Consider the following 22,522-nt stretch of genomic DNA (forward strand, 5'->3'; position numbering starts at 1 on the left):
TGAAACCATTGACTTCCATAGTAGGAAAAAAACTATCCTATGGAATTCAGCAGGAACCATCACATTTATGCTTACCATGTTTTATCAAAATATATTCATCATCATTTATCACAATACTTCTATAGTTTTTCCTACTATAGAAATCAATGGTTTCCACCAGCTGTCTGCTTTTCATCATTTATAAAAATGTATTCTTTTGTGTTCATTAGAAAAAAAAAAATGAAATTCACACAGGCCTAGAACAACATAAAGGTGAGTAAATTAAGGGTGAACTATCCCTTTAAGAAAAAGTTTTTTGTCAGTTTAAGGTCAGTGTAAACAGTCTGAGAAACACATGATCTCTCCAAACTTTCTCACAGGATCCATATCTGCAAGGCAGGTGCCCTGACCTGTAAAGATCAAAGCCACCTCTCCAATACAAAGCAAAGTGTTTTATAGACAGTGGACTGTCTTTAAAAAAATCCCCAGGCTTTTCTGTTTGGTAAAAATGGCCTCAACGTGTCTGGAAACCAGATAGTGCAAAACAATGGAAGCGATTGAAGTTAAGCACAGCTAAACACATCAATATGCATTTACTTTTAAGTTCACACAAGAATTCACACACATGTATTTCTTAAATAATTTAATTGCAAAAGGGTTTTTTAAAAATATTTCTACAAGAATGCATTATTTAATTGTTTGTTGGTTCGTTTGTTTGTTTGTCTTCACCATTAAATACATCTCAATGCTTTCAAAAAATAAAGAAAGAGAAACAATAATGATCATGAAATGTGTTGCTTTCCTCAGTATAAGTACAAGCACTCAGAAGACAATTTGCTGTTTCAGTTCAGTGATTTTGCGATGTGATGAGTTTTACTTGCTTGAACAACAAAAAGATTTTTTTTTGCTCGATTTTAATATAAAAGAATAACTCAGAAAAAGGAAAATATAGATTTTGTAGGAGTGGAGGATAGAGAAGATGTTGGGAGGCTATTGGCACAAGTATACTGAACCGAAATCATGCAAGTTCTGTTCCAAAATTGCTTCAATAAAAGAAACGACGGTAGCACCTTTACCAAACACTAACATACTGAAACATACAAACATTCACACATTCATATCCGGTTATGAGAGAATACACTGTCATATTGAATGTGACAAAAGCAGCTAAGTTTACCTCTTAAACATAAGCAGTGCAGATGCTCATAAAGCTCAAGAGCTTTCAAACATTTGAATTATTTCTCCAAACAATGCAAAGTTTAGATAAATCAATTCAGCATTTTTATACATTTTTACATGGAGCTCTTGGAGAAAATAGGGGGAACTTTATAATCATTCAAATTATAAAACATTTGCTTTTAAAAAAGAACAACAAACACAGGAGTTCGGATACTGTGCACAAGATGCAGTACAATAGTCCAGAAACCTACTGTATGTGATGGGTTTTAATACATTAAACTCTGCCATCCTAATGGTTATAAATATATTCATATTATATATGTGCAAAAAGAGTAAACTGCCTGAACTGGGATTTTTGGAAACTATATGGAAGACAATTATTTTGACTGTTTTAGGAAGTATTATAACGTATCCTGTTTGTCATATAAGCTCTAGCGTGTTTACCATTGTAAGCAAAACTCTCATTAGAAGAAACCTCCGGAAATCCTGGAGTTCAAAAATATGAACAAAATGTTCGATGAATGAACTTTACAATAGAATATCGAGAATTGGCACGATCTTGCTTTGTAATGGTGACGGAAAGGCTTAGCTTTAATATAGCAGAGATTTACTTGGGATCGGCCCCACATTGATTATACGTTCAACACCTATTCATTTCTCTCACAACAATTACAATGAACTTCCTCTGTGATCATAGAAACACTGAGGTTTCATGTCACCATGCCAAATGTTTCTACAATGTGTCTATTGTTATTTTGTATTTGTTTTCCGTTTGTTACAAAATGTTACCATTTGTTAAGAATGTCAGCGGCTTAAAAATTTAAATCAAACCATTTTAATACATTGTTGTTGGAAGGGTGACTTGGGGGGAAAATTAAATCAATAATTTTTTTTGACCGCGTGGGAAATTAAAATAAAATATAATTATATATTTTAAGTTACATATAGGTATTTATATATGCTGTGTATGTATAGCTCCTTGTCACAATTCGTTTTATGCCTTAGTTTTCCACCACACCTGACACGTTCATGTGCATCATTCAAAGTTCTCTCTATTTCATACACACACACATACACACAAATACACAATCGTACACATTAAAACATTCAGACACACATACTAAGTAATTTTAGGGATGGTCCAGTGATTTACACCTTAAACACTGCAAAAACTCATTTTCTTAATCAGTACTTCTGTCTCATTTCAACTAAATTGACTTGGTTACATTGCAGTCGACTATGTTTACCAATTTTCCAATGAAGCATGAACTTAAAACAACTTAGTTTTGCAAGTCAATTCAATCTACTATTTTAAGTTTTGACTTGTGATATAACTTATAAAACAAGTTGAAATTGTTTAACTTAATTTGTTAAGTTAAAGTATCATAAAAATATATATTGATATGACAAAAATACCTAAACTTATTATTTTTTTACAGTGCTTTGAGTATGCTTAGATAAAGGAAACAAGGTAAACATACTTATTAAGAAAAATATTTTTGCAGTGTACTTATCACTGACCTTTGTCCTAACTGCTAAAGAAATCCTGATATAATGATTGATGACCTGCTAAATGTCAACTCAACATGGAACAGCAACTGAAGCAGAGTAAAGGAAGAGCATAAAAAAAATGAAAACATCTACTGTAGTGAAAAACACATCTGAGCATCCTGAGTTCACCAGGTATATTCCAAGAAGTCCTTCTGTTAGTTTAAACCTAGTGGACATTTCGGGGTCCTGTGAGATCCTCCGTCCCCGCCTGTGGCTTACCCTCTTGTTTGAGGCATGTGCCTTTAAATAAAACATCTTCAATATGAAGATGGGGAATATGCACAAAGTCACACACACAATAAATCATCTGCTAGCACTGGAGGGATTTCTGCGCATATGTGTCCACTGTATGTATATTCACTTATTTTTTGTCTTGTATGTTCAAGTTACGCATATTATAAGAGGAGTATCTCATCCAACGTCAGCTTTCAGTCCGGAGAGTCTTCCCCTTAAAATCCGTTTTTGGGGAGAAATGCATTGTGGGAGGCTTTGGAGATACGGCGTGTCCCAGCCAGCCTCACAAAAGAAAATATCACACGCACGCATGCAAATGCCACCCCATACTGGAGCCTTGTGAGGCATGCATGGGATACAGGTTCTCCTCTCCATTCTTAAAAATAAGTACAAAATAATCTTATCTAATCCTGTTGGGTGTAAAATAATGCAGTCGTAACAGGAACATGGAAAGAAAAGTTGTCCGAGGCACTGCGAGCCGGTTTCATCCGATTAGCGGAGATGATCAGGCGTCAGGGGTCGTCCGTTGGCTCCTCTGTAAAACAGTTCTGCAGCCCGATGTAACTCAGACCTGGACGGGCAGCGTTTGGTTCATTTGAAGTCTCATGTCTTGAATGCTCCCGAGAATCTTCTTTTGATGGCCGGCTAATGTCACACCTATCCGTAGCAGATCTCTGTAGAAAACAACAACAAAATACCTCAGTTTTACAGAAAATTTGAGGAATAAACTCCCGTGGGAATGTGGACAGGTGAGCAAATCCGTTAGCAGATTGTGGCTAGGTTGTTCAAATAGACCTGCCCCACCCTTTGGCTACTAAACCGAGACAAGTTTGTGGTAAAAAGCCAATTCTCAGACTGAAGGTCAAAAGTTGGTCAATTATTTGCTAGTTTTAGCACCTTAGGCTAGCAGATGTCAATTTTCACACAACACGGGTAGCAAGTGCTAATGGCTAAACCACAGACATATATTATTTTACCGCATGACAGATAGTTATTATACTGTACAATGATAAAAAAAAGAAAACTTTTGGGAATCTAATACATTCCCCCGAGTTTTAGTTTACACAGAAACGACCTCAGACACTTTTTGTTTACTCTGTTTATCGTTTTCTGATAAGCAAAGTTTTTGCCGGCCGACAGGTGATGGCGCCTTGTCTGTCTGCCCCCATCTGTACGAGTATGTAAAAGTTTCTTCTCTCTTCTCACTCCGTTGGCCCCATCAGGACAACAGCGTTGGATAAAATGATAATAAATGGAGCCCATTAGGAGAATTACTAGTCATTAAGAGCAGGAGAAAAGCACCGACTGGTCTTCCTGTCAAGTTGCCAAATTGAAACAAATTACCCCTGCTTCCATCCTTTATTACACTTTAATGGGCATGATGAATTTATAATATTTTTCCTTATTAGTTTATTTGATCTTAACTGCTTCACATCTGCCTAGACATTTAACAGACTTACAAATCCTGGATTTCGTTTTTGGACAGTGACCTTTGGAAAGTTCTTTGTTCATGACATTTTCCGTGAATGAAATGTGAGTGAATTAAAAGCACAAGATGAGAAGAATAATCGCATGCTCAAAAAGCGGTATCATTGACATTTGCTAATAACTAAAATATTGCATTTCTCATTTTTCTCAGACTTGTTGTCATATGAATCCCTATAACAAAGCTATTCAGTTCCATTTGTATAATAATGCTCAAGTTATCCTGAAGACATTTAGACGCTTTTAATTAGACACTTACACCCCATTCAGACAGCAGCGACCAGAAGTAGCAGATTGACGCAATCTCATTCATTTAAATTGAAGCTTGGTTACTTCCGGGGACACGAGGGGAAAAGTGACAGTTTGCGACCGAATTGGCATGTCCAGTGACGCGAGAAAGTTTAGAAAAGTTTAACTTTATGCAAATGATGACCGAATTTCAGGAGCGACTACCAATGGGAGCGAAGCAATGGAGTTCATGTCATCATTCTCTCGTCAGTTACTGGAGTGGACGGTACTCATTTGTTTATGACAACCAGATTTAGAAACACCTCATAAAGAGAACAATTTAAACTGATGACTAGCCACTCACTCTGAAGTCATCTGGGCTACCAGGTCAAAGGAAGCGAAACCAGCATTTAGGAAGTTGTCACGGTAACGGCTCATCTTGATGGCGTCCAGCCAGTCGCCCACAGTGGTGAAGGTGGTGTAGTCAGGCACACAGCGGTCAAGAAGAGGCTGGGAGGCCCTACAGAAAAAGAGAGGAGTGGAGATAAAAAGAGAGAGAGAGGGTTAGGTCACGCCAGGCCTCCACCACCGAAACCTCACCCCCAAACCCCCCACCACCACCTCTCATTGCCGTAGGGCCTGAACCTGCCACTGTGGCTTACTGGCTGGAGACATGCAGAGGCCTGTCTGAGAGAACTTCAAAGAAGCTTTGGGTGCTCCTCGGTGTGAGGTTTAGTGGGTGTGGATTGGTGTGAAAGAGCAACCATATGAACTTTTGATGAATTGCTTGAAGTGTATTGTTCAAGTTCAATATTACAAACACACTGTTTGCTTAAACGCAACATGTAATATATCTACATAGGACAAGAAGGTGGATCAACATTACTGGAATACAACAATAGGTATGATTCTAGCCCTGATCTGAAATCAAAGGTAAATAACTGGGTGACGTGAGTGTTGTTTAAGTCCCAGATATTTGATTGGTTGCTAAGACTGTTATTCCAAGATCAACAATGATGTTGATCAAGAAACATGTCCTAGTTGGGTTAATCAACTTAAAGTATAACTTTTAAAAAGCATAAAGAACTAGTCTGACCAGCTAGCGGCTAGTTAAGGCTTATCAGCCTTCTATCAATCTAGCTTTTTATGTCACTGACTTATGACCAGTCTTCAATAACAAAATTAGATGACTGACTTGTAGGACCAGTTTAAGCAGTTAATGGAACCAGCCACACACTTGATCTATGCCCAGATTTGGGTCGTATTAACCAACAGTGAATTTGGACAGTGGTTACAGTAGGGCAAAGTCTTGAGCGCAAATACCCTGCTGTCTTCAAGCTCTCTGCTCTGCTGAACTTCCCTGTCTTTAGATGGCATTAGATTAATTAACAATTAAAAGCAGAAGAAAAAAGTTAATAAGAACCGAACAGAGCCTCTATTGACGAAAAGGTCTGTAGATGGATGGGAAGAGTGATTTTTAATAAGCCCATGCCTTTAGGGCTGAAGGGTTTGTGGTCATTAACCTGAAAGGCAACTTTTCTTAATAGAGCATTGTTAGAGCTGACCTGGCTCTCACATCTTAAGCCCGGAATATAGTCAGTTTTTTTTACATGAACGAACGCACAGCCTTGCACAGTTTTGATGTGTACACAGATGGTCGACGCATGCGCATTGCGACAAAATGGAATGCATCTTCTGGGCTACATACTACATTCTCCTGTAGGCGCATTTGGCGACCTATGCATACAATGTACGCAGGGTTTCAAAAATCTGCCGGTGTGCGTACAGTACGCGTGCACTCTTCTAATGATGAAAATTGCGTCATGCACACTGTACATGGACCATTGCATACACCGAAAAAAATTAACTAGAATTTTTGACTAAAATTGACTGTAATTAAATAAAAATTGGCCTTTTCGGGATGTTGGGCGTGATGCAACATGGAAAAGCTGTACAGGGACACCAAATGGTGAGGATCTGTGCACAACCTTTAACTCAAGTACAAGAGAATGTTACTGTTTTTTCAATGTGGATTGTGGCAAAACCATCCCAGTATAGTAAGGGAATGCATCACACATCACTCTTCTTTCATTGCACCTGGCAGGAGGGCCACCTCTCCATTGGCCCTTTTAAAATCTCGTTACTGGCTAATTAAAACAATTCCTGCCTTTGCATTACATTAACTAATTAATCTTCCTTTATCCTCTGATCTTTACAGAGAGCAGACGCAGTGGCTCCCTCTAGTTCCCCATTGTTAGCAGCCCTCCCTCAGGACATACGACCCAAGAGCAGATGCCCTGAGGTGGGTCAAATCCCTATTAAAATTCACATCCTAACCGTATGCCTTTTACAATTACTGTCTATTACACTGAAATAATCAATCCTGTGCAAAAAAGGTGATCAATTAGCAAATCCAGCTATATAGTGTCTGACATCTGTCATTAACAGTCAGTTTGCTACGTAGAAGGTAGTTTATATGATTAAATTCCTTAAACAGAGAAGGCTATAATAAGTGTAGACCAACGCAAGCATCGTAGGCAAATCGATCGAACGCCCTGTGTTTTATTGACTGATGGTCATCTTAATTTCCATAATTCCAGAGTTTCCCATCTTACATTATAGTTTGTCAATTGAGAATGAACCGAAATCAATTGGCTCCTAATTCAAATGCCTCTGTGAATTTGGTCTATTCCATTGATTCTGAAATTGCAGAGCCAAGCTCACAAAGTCAACAGACTATTAATACAGCTTATTTAGTTGAGAAGTTAACATGCTAGCAAGCTAACAATTCCATTTATGATATGGAGAGACCATCCAAAGTAACTTGTGCTGTCTTAATAGCAAATTTTATTGGTTTGTGTGTTCCCTAAATACCTTATCTCACAGATTAATATAAACAACTATTAAGTATGCATGCCCTTACCCAGAATGTGTGCTGGTGACCACCTTAAGGCTGGCGGCATTGCGAATAAGTTTGTCCAGGGTGTTGACTATCTGGGAGAACTTGGGTCTCAAGTTTCTTTCTTTAACCCAGCAGTCTAACATGAGTTGGTGCAAGGCAGTAGGGCAGTCCATGGGTGGAGGTAGCCTGTAGTCCTGCTCGACTGCATTAATCACCTATGAAACAAAAAGGAAATTGTATTAGCTAAAGCACAACTAGTCAACCTTAATAATCAACTATGGCACTTGTTGGACTATTTGACCATCGTGACCCATCTGTTATGCATAGGCGAGAATAAATAATAACTTACATCTTGATTACTCATGTCCCAGTATGGACGCTCGCCGTATGACATCACCTCCCACATGACGATCCCGTAGCTCCACACGTCACTAGCTGAGGTGAACTTCCTGTAAGCAATGGCTTCAGGAGCTGTCCAGCGAATTGGGATCTTTCCTCCCTACAGGTAAAAGCATATACAGAGATTTTTAACCTTAGTGGCTAGTCATTTTTAAATGCTATAAATATTATGACATGAAATTATTGCTGACCAATGAGCTGGTGTACGTGGGGTCCGTGGGATCATCCTCCAAAAAGCGAGAAAGGCCAAAATCGGACACCTTGCACACTAGGTTGCTGTTAACTAGGATGTTACGAGCTGCCAGGTCACGGTGCACATAGTTCATATCGGACAGGTATTTCATGCCAGCTGCAATGCCTCTTAACATACCGACCAGCTGGATGACAGTGAACTGGCCATCATTTAGCTGTTGGAGAGAGAATGGAGGAATCACAGACTCATTCATAACAAAGCCTTCCCTCAACATTGTCAATGTGTTTTTAACATTTCAGGATGTGACTCATCAAGCAACTGATTCATTTTTGAATGTCACAGCTACACTATCTGTCATAGCTATTCAAAGGTTTAGGACATTTGTTTCAAGTGGATAGGTGAGAACATCACTTTCTATTATAAAACAGAAACTTGTATTGCGATGTATTTATTTTCTGAAGTAGATTATTCCTTATGAAGTACTACTCGCATCTTCACAATATCCGGCTATAGAAATCCATGAATCAATTATTACTATAACATTAGTATTTTGGTCAGCATCTCTCACCCGGAGAAAGGAATCCAGCGCTCCATTCTCCATGAATTCAGTGACAATCATGACTGGCCGGCTCTTGGTCACCACCCCTTCTAAGCGTATAATGTTGGGATGGTCAAATTGACCCATAATGCTGGCCTCACTCAGGAAGTCTCTCCTTTGACGGTCGGTGTAGCCTGCCTTCAGAGTCTTGATGGCAACAATAATCTCACGACGCCCAGGGAGCTTCAGACGCCCGCGGCATACTTCTCCAAACTCTCCTATATGAGCAGTAGACAGACAAGAAAGAGAAAGAAACAGTGGAGTGGAGAGAGAGAGAAGGAAAAAGTGGAGGAGTGTGGGAGAGAAAGGGAAGAGGGAGAGTTATTGGTTAGAATCAAGGAGCCGGGGGAAGCAGGGGGAGACAGCAAGAGAAGCCAGGGCTAAAGGTAATGCTATTGGAGTGTATCCAGGGGGTGGGGGAAGGGGCAGGGGGTCAGAAATGCTTTAATGGCAAAGGCTGTTGGAGGGCTGTTGGGGTTTGTTGTATAGGAAAGGAAATGGGAGAGGTAAGGCAAAGAAGGAAGGGGCAAAGGGCAGGAAGAGGGAATCTTAGCGTCTGGAGGAAGAGAGGATAGTAGGGGTGAAAGTAGGTGGGGAGAGAAGCTTGGGGGTGTTGGTTGGCTTGTGTCTATGATCTAGGCAGATGTGTAAAAGGGTGCACAGAAGACAGAGGTTAGGAGGGGTTGGGGAAGGACATGGTAGGGTTTTATCACTTTATGAAGCTAGAAAGCAATGGGTTTAGGTAGCAGTGCTAGATGTTAAAAGACATTTTTGTTGTAGTCTGGCATGGGGCTCCTCAAGGTTTACTGAATAAAAATCCCGCTGTTTTTTGTTTTAAATGCTTAGGAATCGTTATATTCCATAACTCATGACAAAATCTAGGTAAAACAAAGCAAGTTGTCTCCAGGGGAGGAAGGAGCACCATGAACGGAGAGGTTAACAGATCATTAGGACAATTAGTTGTCTGGTAGGTACCACCAAGCCTGGTAAGTTTACAGAGGGCAGTGCAGGAATGGCAGCTCTATAGATAGCTCTGAAGATAACCTCAAAAGCTCCATCTTGTAAGTAAAGCTGTTAGAGACGTCGATAAGGTGCTTAAGGGGTTGGTTTTTGGAGCGGGTTGAGGGGATTTAAGTACCGCTTGAAGTGAAGTCCTCTAAAGGTATGGCCAGGGTGTGCCTAGCTGTCTTCCCCCTGTTGCTCAGGAGCTTGTGTTGTTGGTTACCTGCGCCAATGACCTCCTCGATTTTCACACAGGAAACGTCAATTTCTTTGGCAAACTCGCGGATGGCCTCATTTGGGTCCTCGTAGGTGAAGGGGTCAATGTAGACCTTCATTCCCGGAGTGACTATTGGGGATTCAATAGTTTGAATAGCCGTATGAATTACACTGCCATTATACAAAATATAAAAAGCATTCTGCATAAAAAGTCAGTATACGGTGGGTAAAATCTCTAGAGACTTACTGTATTGTTGCAGTTTCTCAGTGTATTCCGATTCTGATCCATTGCGTTGCTTCCTGTTAACAAAAGGTAAAAATGATAAATTCAGTGATGGCTTCTTGCAAACTAGCAAAATAAGCATTTTGATGGGACTTTTGTGTTTCCTAGCCAACTCCTTCAGGGACATAATATTGAGGTCAATTAAAGAAGGAGTATGATGTGAAAATTAAGAGAACAACAGATTCAGCCTCTAGAGATGCTTGTCACTTTATTTGACTGAATAGACAGCTAAGAAAAACCTAAAAAAAATTATCAAAGTAGCAGTCTAAGCTGCCCTGTTTTTGTTGTATGTTAAGAAATTTCTATTTCTAGTCTCTTAATTCCTTTTCCGACACATTTTCCACATCAGCCTATTAAATGCAGTGCAATTTCAACAAACCCAGCCCCCTTTCTAGTACATGTTAATATGGTTCCTTTGTTGTCTAACTAGTAACCGGGCCAATAATACCCGCTGGTAATTTGTATCTCATTTCCAATTCAAATGCGGTTCCGGAATATGCCAAGGCCTACATTTTTTTTCAATTGCAATTGCAGGCAAGTTAAGATACTGTGACACACTGCGCTGATTAGAAAGAAAGAGGGTGGAAATGAAGAATTTCTACATGATAAGGGTATAAATAAACATCTGTTTTCCCCTCAACGGTGGCAATGGGAAGATGGCCACAAGATGGAGAGTGCCAGTGATACACAAGATAGATACTGCAGAATTGCAATGTAGGGCACATGTAAATTGAAGACCAGTGGCTATAATGTGCAAGATCAAAAATAACTATCAACCTAGAAATAAAATGGTTGAAATCACATAATTTGTACAATAGATCTAATTGAGGCTTAATACATAGATAAAAAGCATTATGCGTGATTTGTGTGTTGTTTCATTGTGGATTTCACAGCAAATATTCATTCATTTTAATAAAGCTAAATTAAAAGTTGAACTCCTTACCTGAGACAGACTATTGCAATGACAACAACAACAATGATGAAGACCAGGCCAGCCGTCAGAGAGCCCACAATAAGCGGCAACTGTTCCTGTATAGTCTTGTCTGATTCGGCTATATGCATGTAAAGAAACCCACAGACATATGGCATGTGTTCAGGTAAAGTGTACATTATTTTTCAAATTCATTAATAGTTTTATAATGTAATGTAATCGAGATTAAAAATAGTAACGAGAAAATATATGTTTTACACACCCTGGTGGTTGGTGTTAAAGTCAGAAGGGCTGCTGTATCGTCCATACCCAGCCACTGTTCGTGCCCGAACCTGCACAACATACGGTGTGCCGGGCTTCAAACCCTCAATGCGCGCTGAGCTGCGTTGGGCAGTCATTGTGTGGGCAATAGCTTCTCCCTGGTCCTGCGGGAAGAGTGATAAAACAAGCCATATAAAACCAGCCAGTACCCACAAGCCTCTGGCAGCTCTGGTTTAATCTGTCAGTACAACACATCAAACACGCAGCAGATATGCAGGGCCCTTTCTTCTCCTCTATGCAAATCTCCTGCCTCCATCCCTGCCAAGCACCGACTGCTCGCTGTATCAGCGCTCAAAAGAGGGAGTCGAATCGGAAAATGAGTGATGGAGAAAAGTGTTAGGATACAGGAGAGAAAGAGAGAGGAAGGGCTGGCGCTGTTGTCAGGATGAACGATTATATATAGAGCAAAGAATGACAGTGGTGGAATTGTGATGGAATGCCCTTCGCTTCATTGACGTACAATGGCTCTTACCTTCTCATGGTATTTAATCTCGTAATCCAAGATGATGCCGTTTGGTTTTTCAGGAGGGAGCCAGGAGAGACTCATAGTGTTGGCTGAGGCCCCCATCAGGTGGACTGTAGGAACTGCAGATGGAGCTATGTGGGGGAAAATAGGAGAAATCCTATTTTAATGAAAGCTGAAATTCCAATTTTTCACATTCAGATTGTGATCAAATTCTGGATTACCAAAGACCTGCTTTGAAGTGTAAGCATCAGACAGAGGCGGCTCTCGGTCTTGGAACCTTTCAGGGCCCCATGCCTCTTCAACTACAGAAAAGATTCTTAATTCCCATGTAGGGATGCGCCGATACCACTTTTTTTGAATACGAGTACGAGTACGAGTACTTGCATTTCAGTACTTGCCGATACCGATACTGAGTACTTAATAAAAAAACATGATTCAAATTTACAGGTAACAGCTTTAGTCATATAATTTAACAAAAAAACAAGTGACTAGTTTTCCAGTTTGTTGTAAACTCTGCCTCTTTGGACAACACAAGAGGCATTAACCCCTTACACGCCACTCAAACATAGACATTTCTCAGACCTTGGTATCGATCCCTGGTATCGGGGGACTTTTAACGAGTACGAGTACTTTAGAAAATGTGGTATCGAGGCCGATACCCGATACCAGTATCGGTATCGATGCATCCCTATTCCCATGTGAAAGGTGCCATGACAGACAAACCGGAAGGCTTAGTATCTGGCAGATCCAGTACACATTACTTAGTTTACTATACTATGTAAATACTATGTGTTGTACCGCACATACCTACAACCACTCCCATTTGTTATGGCTTATTACTCAAAATGCACAAAACCTAGAATATGTCCGGATAATACTTTAACCATAAAGTAAACTACAAATAGTATTTTGCATATTTCAGGCCATTAAAATGTAGCACATTTCTCTCCCAAATTCTTATTACTGTAATGAGGGAGAAAACTCATTTACATTTAATCACTCAGCAGATGTAGCTTTTAACCAAAGTGACTTACAAATGAGGAATGTCATAGGAATTTTTTTATCAATTTATCATAAAGGAGCCAACAACATTTAAGTTATAGCAATGAGGGTAAAGTATATGAAAAATTATTTGTGCACTTGTGTTACTGCATCGCTTTAATAAAAATCGATGATAATCTATCTTTGTGATTTTATGTTGAAATGAATAGCGTTACGCTTCTGTGCACGCTTCTGGGAAACCTCACCTATCTTAGCACCTAGTTTTACATAATCTGAAACTGTCCTCATTTGTCCCCAGACCTGCTGCTGGCATCTCGGGTTTCTGATTTTATCACGTCCTGTTCACACACTACAGTACCTCTCAACATCTCATTCCTTACTTTCTTGCCTGCGTCTCTCTTCCTTACTTGTTAAAAGCATTTTAATCCCCAGGTCCGGTTCTTTGATCCTTTGCTTCTAGTTTTTTATCATTCTGTCTTCTTTTTGTCCATCCCCATCTAAAGCCCACTTTCCCCCAACCTACTATCAACCTCCCAACACAGGCTTCGCTCAAAAAAGGCTCACCCAGAAGACAATGCTCCCTGTGCAGCCCGCCTGCTTGCTCTCACCCCAGGATTAAGGGGCCTCATCCTGCGGAGACAGTGGAAGTAACCATGACGCCCCTTGAGCTGGTGGCCCATATTTATTTTTTGTCTTAAAAGGTGGATGAATATTCAAGGAAAGCCCTGGGAGAATCACCAGATAATCTGGGCAGAGTTGTGGAACCACGGGGGTGGCCTTCTATGTGGGCGAACGTGTCACCCTATGGTTGACCTAGGCGTAACAGTGGCCCGTGTCAAATTTCAATGCCTTTGGACAATCCCTGATAGCAAACATTCTTGCAGCTGGGTGCTAGCATCCTGTGTTTAGGATTAAATGGGTTAAATGTATGCATAGCTAAGACTGTGTGATTTGGAGAATTCCAGTGCTCAATTCAAACCTGGATCATACAATAAGAGGCCGTCTCTACAAAGATTAATGCATCTTCACATCTCGCTAACCCAGCTCGCTTTAGAATTTCTTAACTATTGAGCATGGTAGTGGAGCATTGATGCATGGATGAGGTCTGACTCTAAAGTGAAGTGTTGTGGGTTGGAAGTGTCCTAAATGACCCCATTATGCTTTGCTATTTCAAGCCAGAGAAAATAAAAAGAAAGTGAGTCTTTCAAAATCCTTTTTTAAAGGCATACATGGAAGAAAATGTGTGTTATATGCTATTGAAAAATCTAGCTAAAGTTGGTATATCTTTTTTGCAGCATTGTACTTGGTTTAAGATGATCATTAGCTAGTCCAACCTTCTAGACCAGTGGTGCCCAATCCTGCTCCTGGCGATCGACTATCGTGCGCAATTCAGGTCCAACTCTAATCAAACACACATGCCTTCCATTTTCAACTGATCCTGAAGACATTGATAAGCTTCTTCAGGTGTATTTGATTTGGGTTGGAGCTGAACTTTGCAGGACAGTAGATATCCAGGAGCAGGATTGGGCACCCCTATTCTACACCATCTTACAAACCAGTTGCTATCTGCATAAAGTGGTTTTTGTACCACAACAGGTCAACCAACAAATGATCAGCTTGGACCATACCAGCTACCATCTTAAAATGTATTTCCAGCAAGGAAACCCAGTAAACTTACCAGCTTGGTTAGTGGTGATGTTAACAGATGCAAACTGGGGTGTGTAGGGACTCTTGTTGGAGACTCCATTGACAGCCTGAATCTCAAAGCTGTACTGGGTGTGAGCCTGTAGGTTTCTGACAGTAACGTGTCTCACGGTCAGGCCAAGGTGCCGGGGAGAGATGTCCACATTGTCATCACATCGTGTGCAGGTACCGCGCTCGGGCAGACACTTCTTACAGATTACGTTGTAGAGAAGGTCATCTCTTCCTCCTTGGTCACGAGGCTCGCTCCATTCGAGCACCAGCGATGTCTCGTTCACACTGGAGATGACACTGCGTGGACCTGAGGGCACGGCTAGAAAAAGAAAAAACGTTGCCATTGTTATCTACAAAATATATGAGTGCATAATAAATAATTATATTTGGCTGGATAAAGTTTTTTTCTTTTTATTTAACAAAAATAATACTGATTTACAAAGCAAAACCATGCTTCTCCTACTTGCACTGCATATTTTAAGATAGAAAAAAGCAAGATATAGCAGTAATGTTTACATAGGAAGGCATTTTGGAATGCATCTGTTCTGAGTGCTGACATCATAAAGAATTATATAAAGCAGAAGAGAAAGAAATGATCCAAAATAATCCCAAAATCTGTTCGACTTGTGAATGAGGAATTACATAACATAAAATAAATGAACCCTGACTAAGTGATAAATAAATAAATCGTATAATTTTAGAATGTACAAATTATATTTTTTGTGAAGAAATGGGAATACAACAGCACAGCTTGTGGTCGGATGAAGTCGTGGAGAGTGAAGTTGAGTATTGAGTCGGGAATAACTTACTAGTACATCCCGAGTCAGGTGAATCATTGTCTGCCCGATAGTAGCCGTTCCTGCATGAACAAATGCTGGCGGCTCCAGAACTTGTTCTACTGTTGGGTGGGCATGGGGTGCAGAAACCTTCACCCTGCTTGGACTTAAACGTGCCTGGACTGCAAGCTAACAAGATAATAAAAACAATTTTTAACAAAATATTCAACACTGTAAAATATTTTGGTTTACTATAAAACTGTTCAGGAACCCTAAATTGATCTTAAACATGAAAGGTTGGAAATATTTCTCTGGAACTTGCAATAGTTAGATGTTTTAAATAGGAATTACGGAAAGGCGATTGTGATCTTTCTGCTCAACTCTTGCCTGCTAATGCTTTCCATCTTGATTCTTACAAACTTGGCATTGTGAAGTATGAAGGCACACAGGTTTTTGCTTACGTATTTGTGACCAGTCACGGAAAGTAGGGACACAAGTCGGATCTGAGCATTTTGAGTTATTCACAGATTCTGAAAGTGCAGTTTCTAAGCTTTCCAACGATGTGTAACACATGGAAATCTGATAAGATTTGGAGAAGTTGTGGCCATTTGAATATAGGAACTCAGAAATACTCAAACCGAGAAAATCGAGACGAAAGGGACTCTTCTTTTCAGCTGGGGGAGACAATAGGGCTCATTTACATCTCATTTAGCTAAGCCATGCCCCCTGTAAAACCCTTTTTGAGATGTTCTAGCATCATATGTAGTATTTTATGACCAAATGACAACCCGCAAAAATAAACATGACTCTTTTACCTTTGTGGGGATCACAAGTCGAATCCAGTCTGTTTCAGATTATCCAATGCCCATATTTGTCCACAAATGCGTATAATCCGTGAAATATAGATTGTTTACATCAGATTTCGCATGAATGTCTGGTAATACAATATAATATATAATCTGAAGACTATTTAAATCGTAACATGTAAGGGTATATGAGCTTACACTCCGTTAAACACATGAACCCGCCTTCAAAGTTTGTATTTAAAATAGGGAAGTAGTATAATAGATCATCCAAACAGCGCCGTCGAAAACGTGACATCCTTTAGAGAGGTTAATAATGGCTCGCTCGTTCCTCCATCAGCCAATGACTTCATGGAAAATATTGATAGACAAAACATGTAGCCAATTATATGAAGAATACAACGATATCTGTGTAACTTCTGTGTGTTTGGACTCATGCTGCGCTGCAAGAACTGACATACAGATGACGTCAAAGTACCGCGAGAGCGAGTCGAAATTAAACTACTCCGTAAGATTTCTTGAAGAGCTCTCGCGGTACTTTGACGTCTTCCGACTGCGGCGCCGCATAAAGTCAGTGACGCGGCTGACGTACGATGCGGCTGACTGTTATTTGTTCCGCCCCAGCTTCTTTTATTTTTCTTTTGTTTTGTGCGCCCGAGCTTAACAGTCTGTGGAGACGCAGGCTATAAGTTTGAAAAAAAAAAAAAAAAAAACTTAGCAAACATATCTGAGGAACAGGGCAGCGCGTCACAACAGTCACGTGACTTCACGCTCGAGCCGGAAGAGAAGACAATGCTGAATAAAGTCGTAATTCTGCTATTTTTGGACCAAACTATATTTTCGATGCATCAACACAATCTTACTGACCCACTGATGTCACATGGACTACTTTGATGATGTTTTTATTAACTTTCTGGACATGGAAACCATACATAGCTTTTCAATGAAGGGGATAGAAAGCTCTCGGACTAAATCTAACGATAAAACATCTTAAACTGTGTTCCGAAGATGAACGGAGGTCTTCCGAGTTTAGAACGACATAAGGGTGAGTCATTACTTACATTATTTTCATTTTTGGGCGAACTATCCTTATTTAGTAGTCACGCTGTTCCCTTTGGGGGCGGAGGCGAAAACACAAGCTTATACAGTATGTAAATATACACACAGACAATGACGCCCCCCGCTGCACGCTAGAATCTCCGGAAAAACAAGCCTATTTTAACCGCAAAATGTACGCGTTTAAATATACAAAAACTGCTATCTCAAACATGGAGAGGCTTCTTCGTGATCTCAACTAACAGATTCTGCAATAAAACGAAAATCACAAATTTCGAAAAAAAAACTTTGTTTCTCATTTTCTCGAAACTTGTGCTGCCGACTTGAGTCCCTGGTTTCCGTGACGGGTCACATTTGTTTGGCAACGTTAATTTGATGTTGCTTTTCTCTGGGGAAATAACCCCCTCATGGCTAGACGAGTTCCAACAACGTACTTTGGCCCATAAACCCCCACACGCATATGCTAACTGACAACTTCAATTACAAACACATGGCTCTCAGTTCCAAACACTGGCACTTTTCAAAATGAACTTCTTCGATCAATACTCAAACACGGCGAATGTTGATGCTGTACCACAGGAAACGTTTCTCCAAGTTAAACAAAGCGTATCAGAGGGTACAAGAGAAAGTGCGAGCGTTTATCTTATAAATACAAAGATTAGTGTGTCATTCACAGGTCTTTGGCCTTTGTGAAGCTCAGCCACCCTTTACAGAGCTTGTGTACACATTGTACCGCACATCTGATAAAGGTAGATGGGTGCACAATGCCACTGTGATCTTTCCACTGTGAATGTCACCCAAACTCTGTTGTTAAGTGATCAAAGAGCCAAGTTGATGTTTATTAACAGCAGGGGTCGAGTATGACGCCAGTTTCCAGCCGTTTTATCAGAAGCCTGTGAGGGTTGAAAATGGCAAATAAAACCTGTTGGGTTTTTAAGGGGTAGGTTTGAACATCTGGTTTCCCGACTGATAGCGTGCAAAGCAGAGCAAACCACTGCAATGTTTCTGAGGTCACCTTCTCAGAATGAGCAATATTGACACAGGGCTCCATTAGAGCAGTGAAACTGTGTTAACTCAGTTAACCAGGGGCTTATTTGTTCAAACATTAATCAAAGGTGCCCGGAGGTGTAGTAGGTAGTGAAGAAGGAACTTCGGAAATGATTCACACAGAGATAAAGATAAAAGAGCGTAAGCCCAGCGAATAAGTTTATTACGTAAAGCATCGCTTTGGAGATTAATGAGCCTACGTGTTTTTCCTCATATTTCAAATGTACAAGAGTCTTCGAGAGACAAATCTAGCTTGAAAGGCCGCTCAAAAAAAAAAGTCAGGCTGTTTTCTGAAGGGTTGAAAGTGCTGATTAATCGTTTTCAAGAAGGTAAGAAGTCGTCAGCCCTTTTCTTTCATCCTCACCTTCCTCTAGCAGCGCCACTGACAGAGCGAGAAAGCCGAGAGGTAAAAAACCCAAAAGAAATGCAAATCTTTCTGCGGTTTCTCTATTGCTCATACTCTATTGCCCAAACCTTCCCCGCTGCCTCCCTCATTGAGCACAGAACACAGAGCTTAAGGGAGTGATTAGAATTTGTGCTCAAATTGGAAGTCAGACGCAACGAAGAGGGGAAATATGGAGCGCTGGGGAAAGAAAGAGTTTTCACGATTAATATTCATGTGAATGTCCTAACTGTACTCTGGCAGAGTATTAATGAGACCAATGGCCTTCAGATGAAGGCGACAGAGAGAGAGAGAGAGAGAGAGAGAGAGAGAGAGAGTTGACAAAGATTTATTCCTTCTTTAGTTTCCGGGTTGGCTTGATTAGAGAACGTTTTATCAGGGCTCAGCCGCCAGGGCTTTCACCTTGAGCCGCCACAAGCAAACAAATGGGTTTTTGACTATACATCAGAAAGCAGATTTCCAAGGACTGCACACTTTCCCCAGCAGGTATACATATGCCTAATGTGTAATTGTCTGCAGTGGTAAAGCCTTTCATTAGATTGACAACTAGATATTTACAATTCCTGAATAAACTAAGAGTGGCACTTGTTCCAGCAAATCTTGTGTTGTGGCTGGTTGCCAGGACAGTGTTTTTAGTATTCTGTCATGTGGTTCCTTGGTTGCTGCTTACTGGCTAAAGTCAAAATAGCACACTGATTGGGTCTCTGTAAATGACCGTCCATCAGTTTTTAGGCACTTTAAAAAGTAATAGCACACATCTCCTCAAAAAGAAAGTCATGGTTGTCACATGAACTGCCACTAATAATCATCCATTTTTAACATACACATTAAGCTCATTTAATTTAGTTCTTTACCCCAGAGGTTTACTCTTCAGTCTTTGTAGTTCTTCTAATGTGTTGGAACCAACTGTCTCGTTGTGACCTTTAACATCTCGTGCCTTATCTGTCAGGCTTACTTTTCTCTCTCCGTCTCATGCTCTTCATTAATGTTTCACGGCAGCCCTTGCCCTTCGTCCGAAAATCGATTCCTGGTCTCCTCTCACTCCCGGCTCTCCATTTGACCCCTGACCTCCCACTGTCCGCTCTGCTCACTTTCACCGTGGCTATGTTACACGCCAGCCTAATTCATCTCAGTCTGAACCTGATATGTTTTTTTGTCAAGACCCACTCCTTTTCTCTCAGCAAAATGTTCCACTCTAATAGACATACGGACTGTTTTACTTATTTATTGGTTTGCTCTTACTAAATCGAGATTGGAAACCGAATATGCTGTTAGGCCAAACGTCCTCAATAAAAATAGGATGATTTGTCCACGTGGCTTAATGTGATACTAAAACACAAAAACACACATATCAGCACTCACCTTGACACTGTGTATCCTTAACTGCAGGTTCAAACCCGGCCATGCACGTGCAGGAACCCACAGGAACCATCCATTCTCCATCTCCATTGCAGTAGAGTTTGAGAGGGACGGACACTTCGAGAGCATTATGTACACAGGTGCCCGGGGCAATGACTAGTGAGGTGGCTTCAGCGCCTGTTGCTGTCTCAGGGAAGACTGCGAAATTGGCAATAGTTGTGGAACACTTCTTGTAAAACACCCGGACAGAGATTAAAGACATGCATGCGCCCAAGTCTTGGAAAGCCAGGTAGAAACCAGCCTTGGAGAGGGGACCAAAGCTACGAATCTTTGTATTGACCCGGCCGGATTCCAACATAGAAAAGCTCTCATCAGGAGCAATGGTGTCCACCTTAACGTAAGGGTTCTCCATCCAAAATGGACTGGTGGCCGTGGCCGAATCCGAATCGGATTCGTAGTAAAACAAATTGAAGGTCTCTTTACAGGATCCCGGAATGTTGGGAATACTATTGCAGTCTCGTACTGTGAATTTCATCTCAACGTACACACGGAGAACATCCTTACGAGGAATGAAGTCACTGCGAAGCCAGTTGTTCTGGTTGAGCTCACGAACATTGCACACTTGGTATGTTCGAATGGGATTCATGGCATCGTCGTAACCGCTTACTTCTTCCCACTGTGAAATAAGGTAAAAGAGATAAACAACAAAGAGGGAACATTGTAAGTCAGAGATATGCAACTACATATAAGGTCACCTTTTGCATTTATTATATCCTGCATTCAAGAATTCTCCTTGCACAATGGCAATAACAAGTGTTTTATCTATACAGTAGTACAATACAATACATTTTATTGCCAGTCTTTTAAATTAAACCATTCTCATTCCGATGTTATCCAGGGCTTTGGAAGTTAAGTTCTGAAGTGTTATGCAGCACAGAGGTACTGCGGGGAATAAATCGCTCATTCTTAGCTACAGTTTCACACACTACATGAACAGAGCTCAAGAAACAATATAACAGAGGGAACACGCAGAGAAAGAGTGAATAGGGTGGATTAAAGAGAGGGGAAATTAAATTTTGTGCTTTTTGGTTTGTGCGCTTTCAATTACACACGTGCATAGCACCATTAAGCGGAAACCAGAGCAACGGTCTTTCATCTGCATTCACCAGTTCAATGAGAAAAGCCACCTGGCATATTTATCAAAATTACCGTGGAGTGTCAGAGCGCCATCAAACAAAACAACGAGTGGATGTTTACCTCCTACCTTGAGTGCGGAGTGCTCTCTCTGTATCACTTCACAATCAATTACCGTTCAATTACACCATCATGATTAAATTGTATTCATGTGGAGCAACGTTTAATCCGATACGCTAACTGAATTGTTTCCTCTATATACCAGAATTAAAAGAAAATGTTTACTAATAGTGAAATAAAAAATATTTCTAGGTGAGCTTTTTCCATTGTGGCATTAAAAAAATGCAGAGTGTCCTCTTACAAAATGAAAGCTAGGGGTAATTTACGCTAATTGTTTTTTTTTACAGTATCCTAAAGGAAAGGAATCTGTTGTTAACAAGAGTTGTGATTTTAGCTGACATGAGTGACTCATTAGCAATGCAATGAGAGGAATTTAACTTTATGCAAATAAGAGGTGATGCAATACTGCTACCAATGGACTGAAAGTGAGGCTAACATACAAAGACAAACATAGTGAAAAAACAAAAACAAATAAGTATTTAAAGTTTTTACAAACGTAATGCTTAAACAATGACTTGCAGTTTGGCAAAGGAACAACGAGAACTTCAAGGCACTGTCGAGTTACAAGCGAGTGAACGAACTAGCCAATAAAGAAAACTTAGCACGGCATCCAGAGATTTGTTGTCCATAGTATAACAGCATTTGTGTCGAGGTGAAGGCTTTAATTAACACAGCAAAATGGATGTTGTGCGGACAGGCCATTCATCCCTGCGGCCCCAGGGGCCGGAGGCAGACAGAGCTTTCAAAAATCTCTGCTTTATCACGGCCTCTCTGAGCCCAGGGTGCGGGGATCAATAACCTGCACCAGGTCAATGGGACACAAGAAAGAATGAGGTGTAAATGGGCATTTACTTCCATGGAATAAATTGCTGAGGGACGGGAGCTGAGGAGGCGGCCCCACACATCGGGCCGCTTTCCACGACTCAGGGGATTACAGAACAGCGCTACCTAACAGCGAACTTTCCTCTTTAGAAGATTAATGTGTTAAATAGGATGTGGAAAAGAGGTTCAGTTCTCCGTCATGATAAATAGTTACAGTACACAATCCTTATTTTTTGCCGTGACTAAAAGAGAGGTCATGAATTTTCTTTTAGATGGAGATGCTGTAGGACGATGGTTAATGCAGATTATATAAATATATATAGTCCATTAGTGCTCCC

The 22,522-nt window shown here is 40.5% G+C and overlaps 1 protein-coding gene across 5 annotated transcripts in view; it reads right to left on the reverse strand.

The window, feature by feature from the left end:
- Window positions 1–607: 607 nt before the first annotated feature.
- LOC135740867 (ephrin type-B receptor 3-like) overlaps window positions 608–22,522 on the reverse strand; it is a 47,270-nt gene continuing 25,355 nt past the window's right edge. Inside the window, exons 3-16 of one of the 5 annotated variants that reach the window (XM_065259407.1) lie at window positions 20,112–20,784; window positions 15,474–15,629; window positions 14,648–14,983; window positions 11,974–12,098; window positions 11,443–11,605; window positions 11,193–11,301; window positions 10,214–10,266; window positions 9,974–10,096; window positions 8,719–8,966; window positions 8,149–8,364; window positions 7,908–8,057; window positions 7,580–7,773; window positions 5,021–5,176; window positions 608–3,617 (exon numbers count right to left, since the gene is read on the reverse strand). In XM_065259407.1, the coding sequence (XP_065115479.1) occupies window positions 3,509–3,617; window positions 5,021–5,176; window positions 7,580–7,773; window positions 7,908–8,057; window positions 8,149–8,364; window positions 8,719–8,966; window positions 9,974–10,096; window positions 10,214–10,266; window positions 11,193–11,301; window positions 11,443–11,605; window positions 11,974–12,098; window positions 14,648–14,983; window positions 15,474–15,629; window positions 20,112–20,784 (2,811 nt within the window). In that variant the 3' untranslated portion in view covers window positions 608–3,508. Of the gene's footprint in view, window positions 3,618–5,020; window positions 5,177–7,579; window positions 7,774–7,907; window positions 8,058–8,148; window positions 8,365–8,718; window positions 8,967–9,886; window positions 10,109–10,213; window positions 10,267–11,192; window positions 11,302–11,442; window positions 11,606–11,973; window positions 12,099–14,647; window positions 14,984–15,473; window positions 15,630–20,111; window positions 20,785–22,522 lie in introns of all 5 variants that reach the window. The other 4 variants (XM_065259403.1, XM_065259406.1, XM_065259402.1 and 1 more) reach the window with 4 other exon arrangements.

The sequence above is a fragment of the Paramisgurnus dabryanus genome, chromosome 24, assembly GCF_030506205.2.
Source record: "Paramisgurnus dabryanus chromosome 24, PD_genome_1.1, whole genome shotgun sequence".
Taxonomy (NCBI): domain Eukaryota; kingdom Metazoa; phylum Chordata; class Actinopteri; order Cypriniformes; family Cobitidae; genus Paramisgurnus; species Paramisgurnus dabryanus.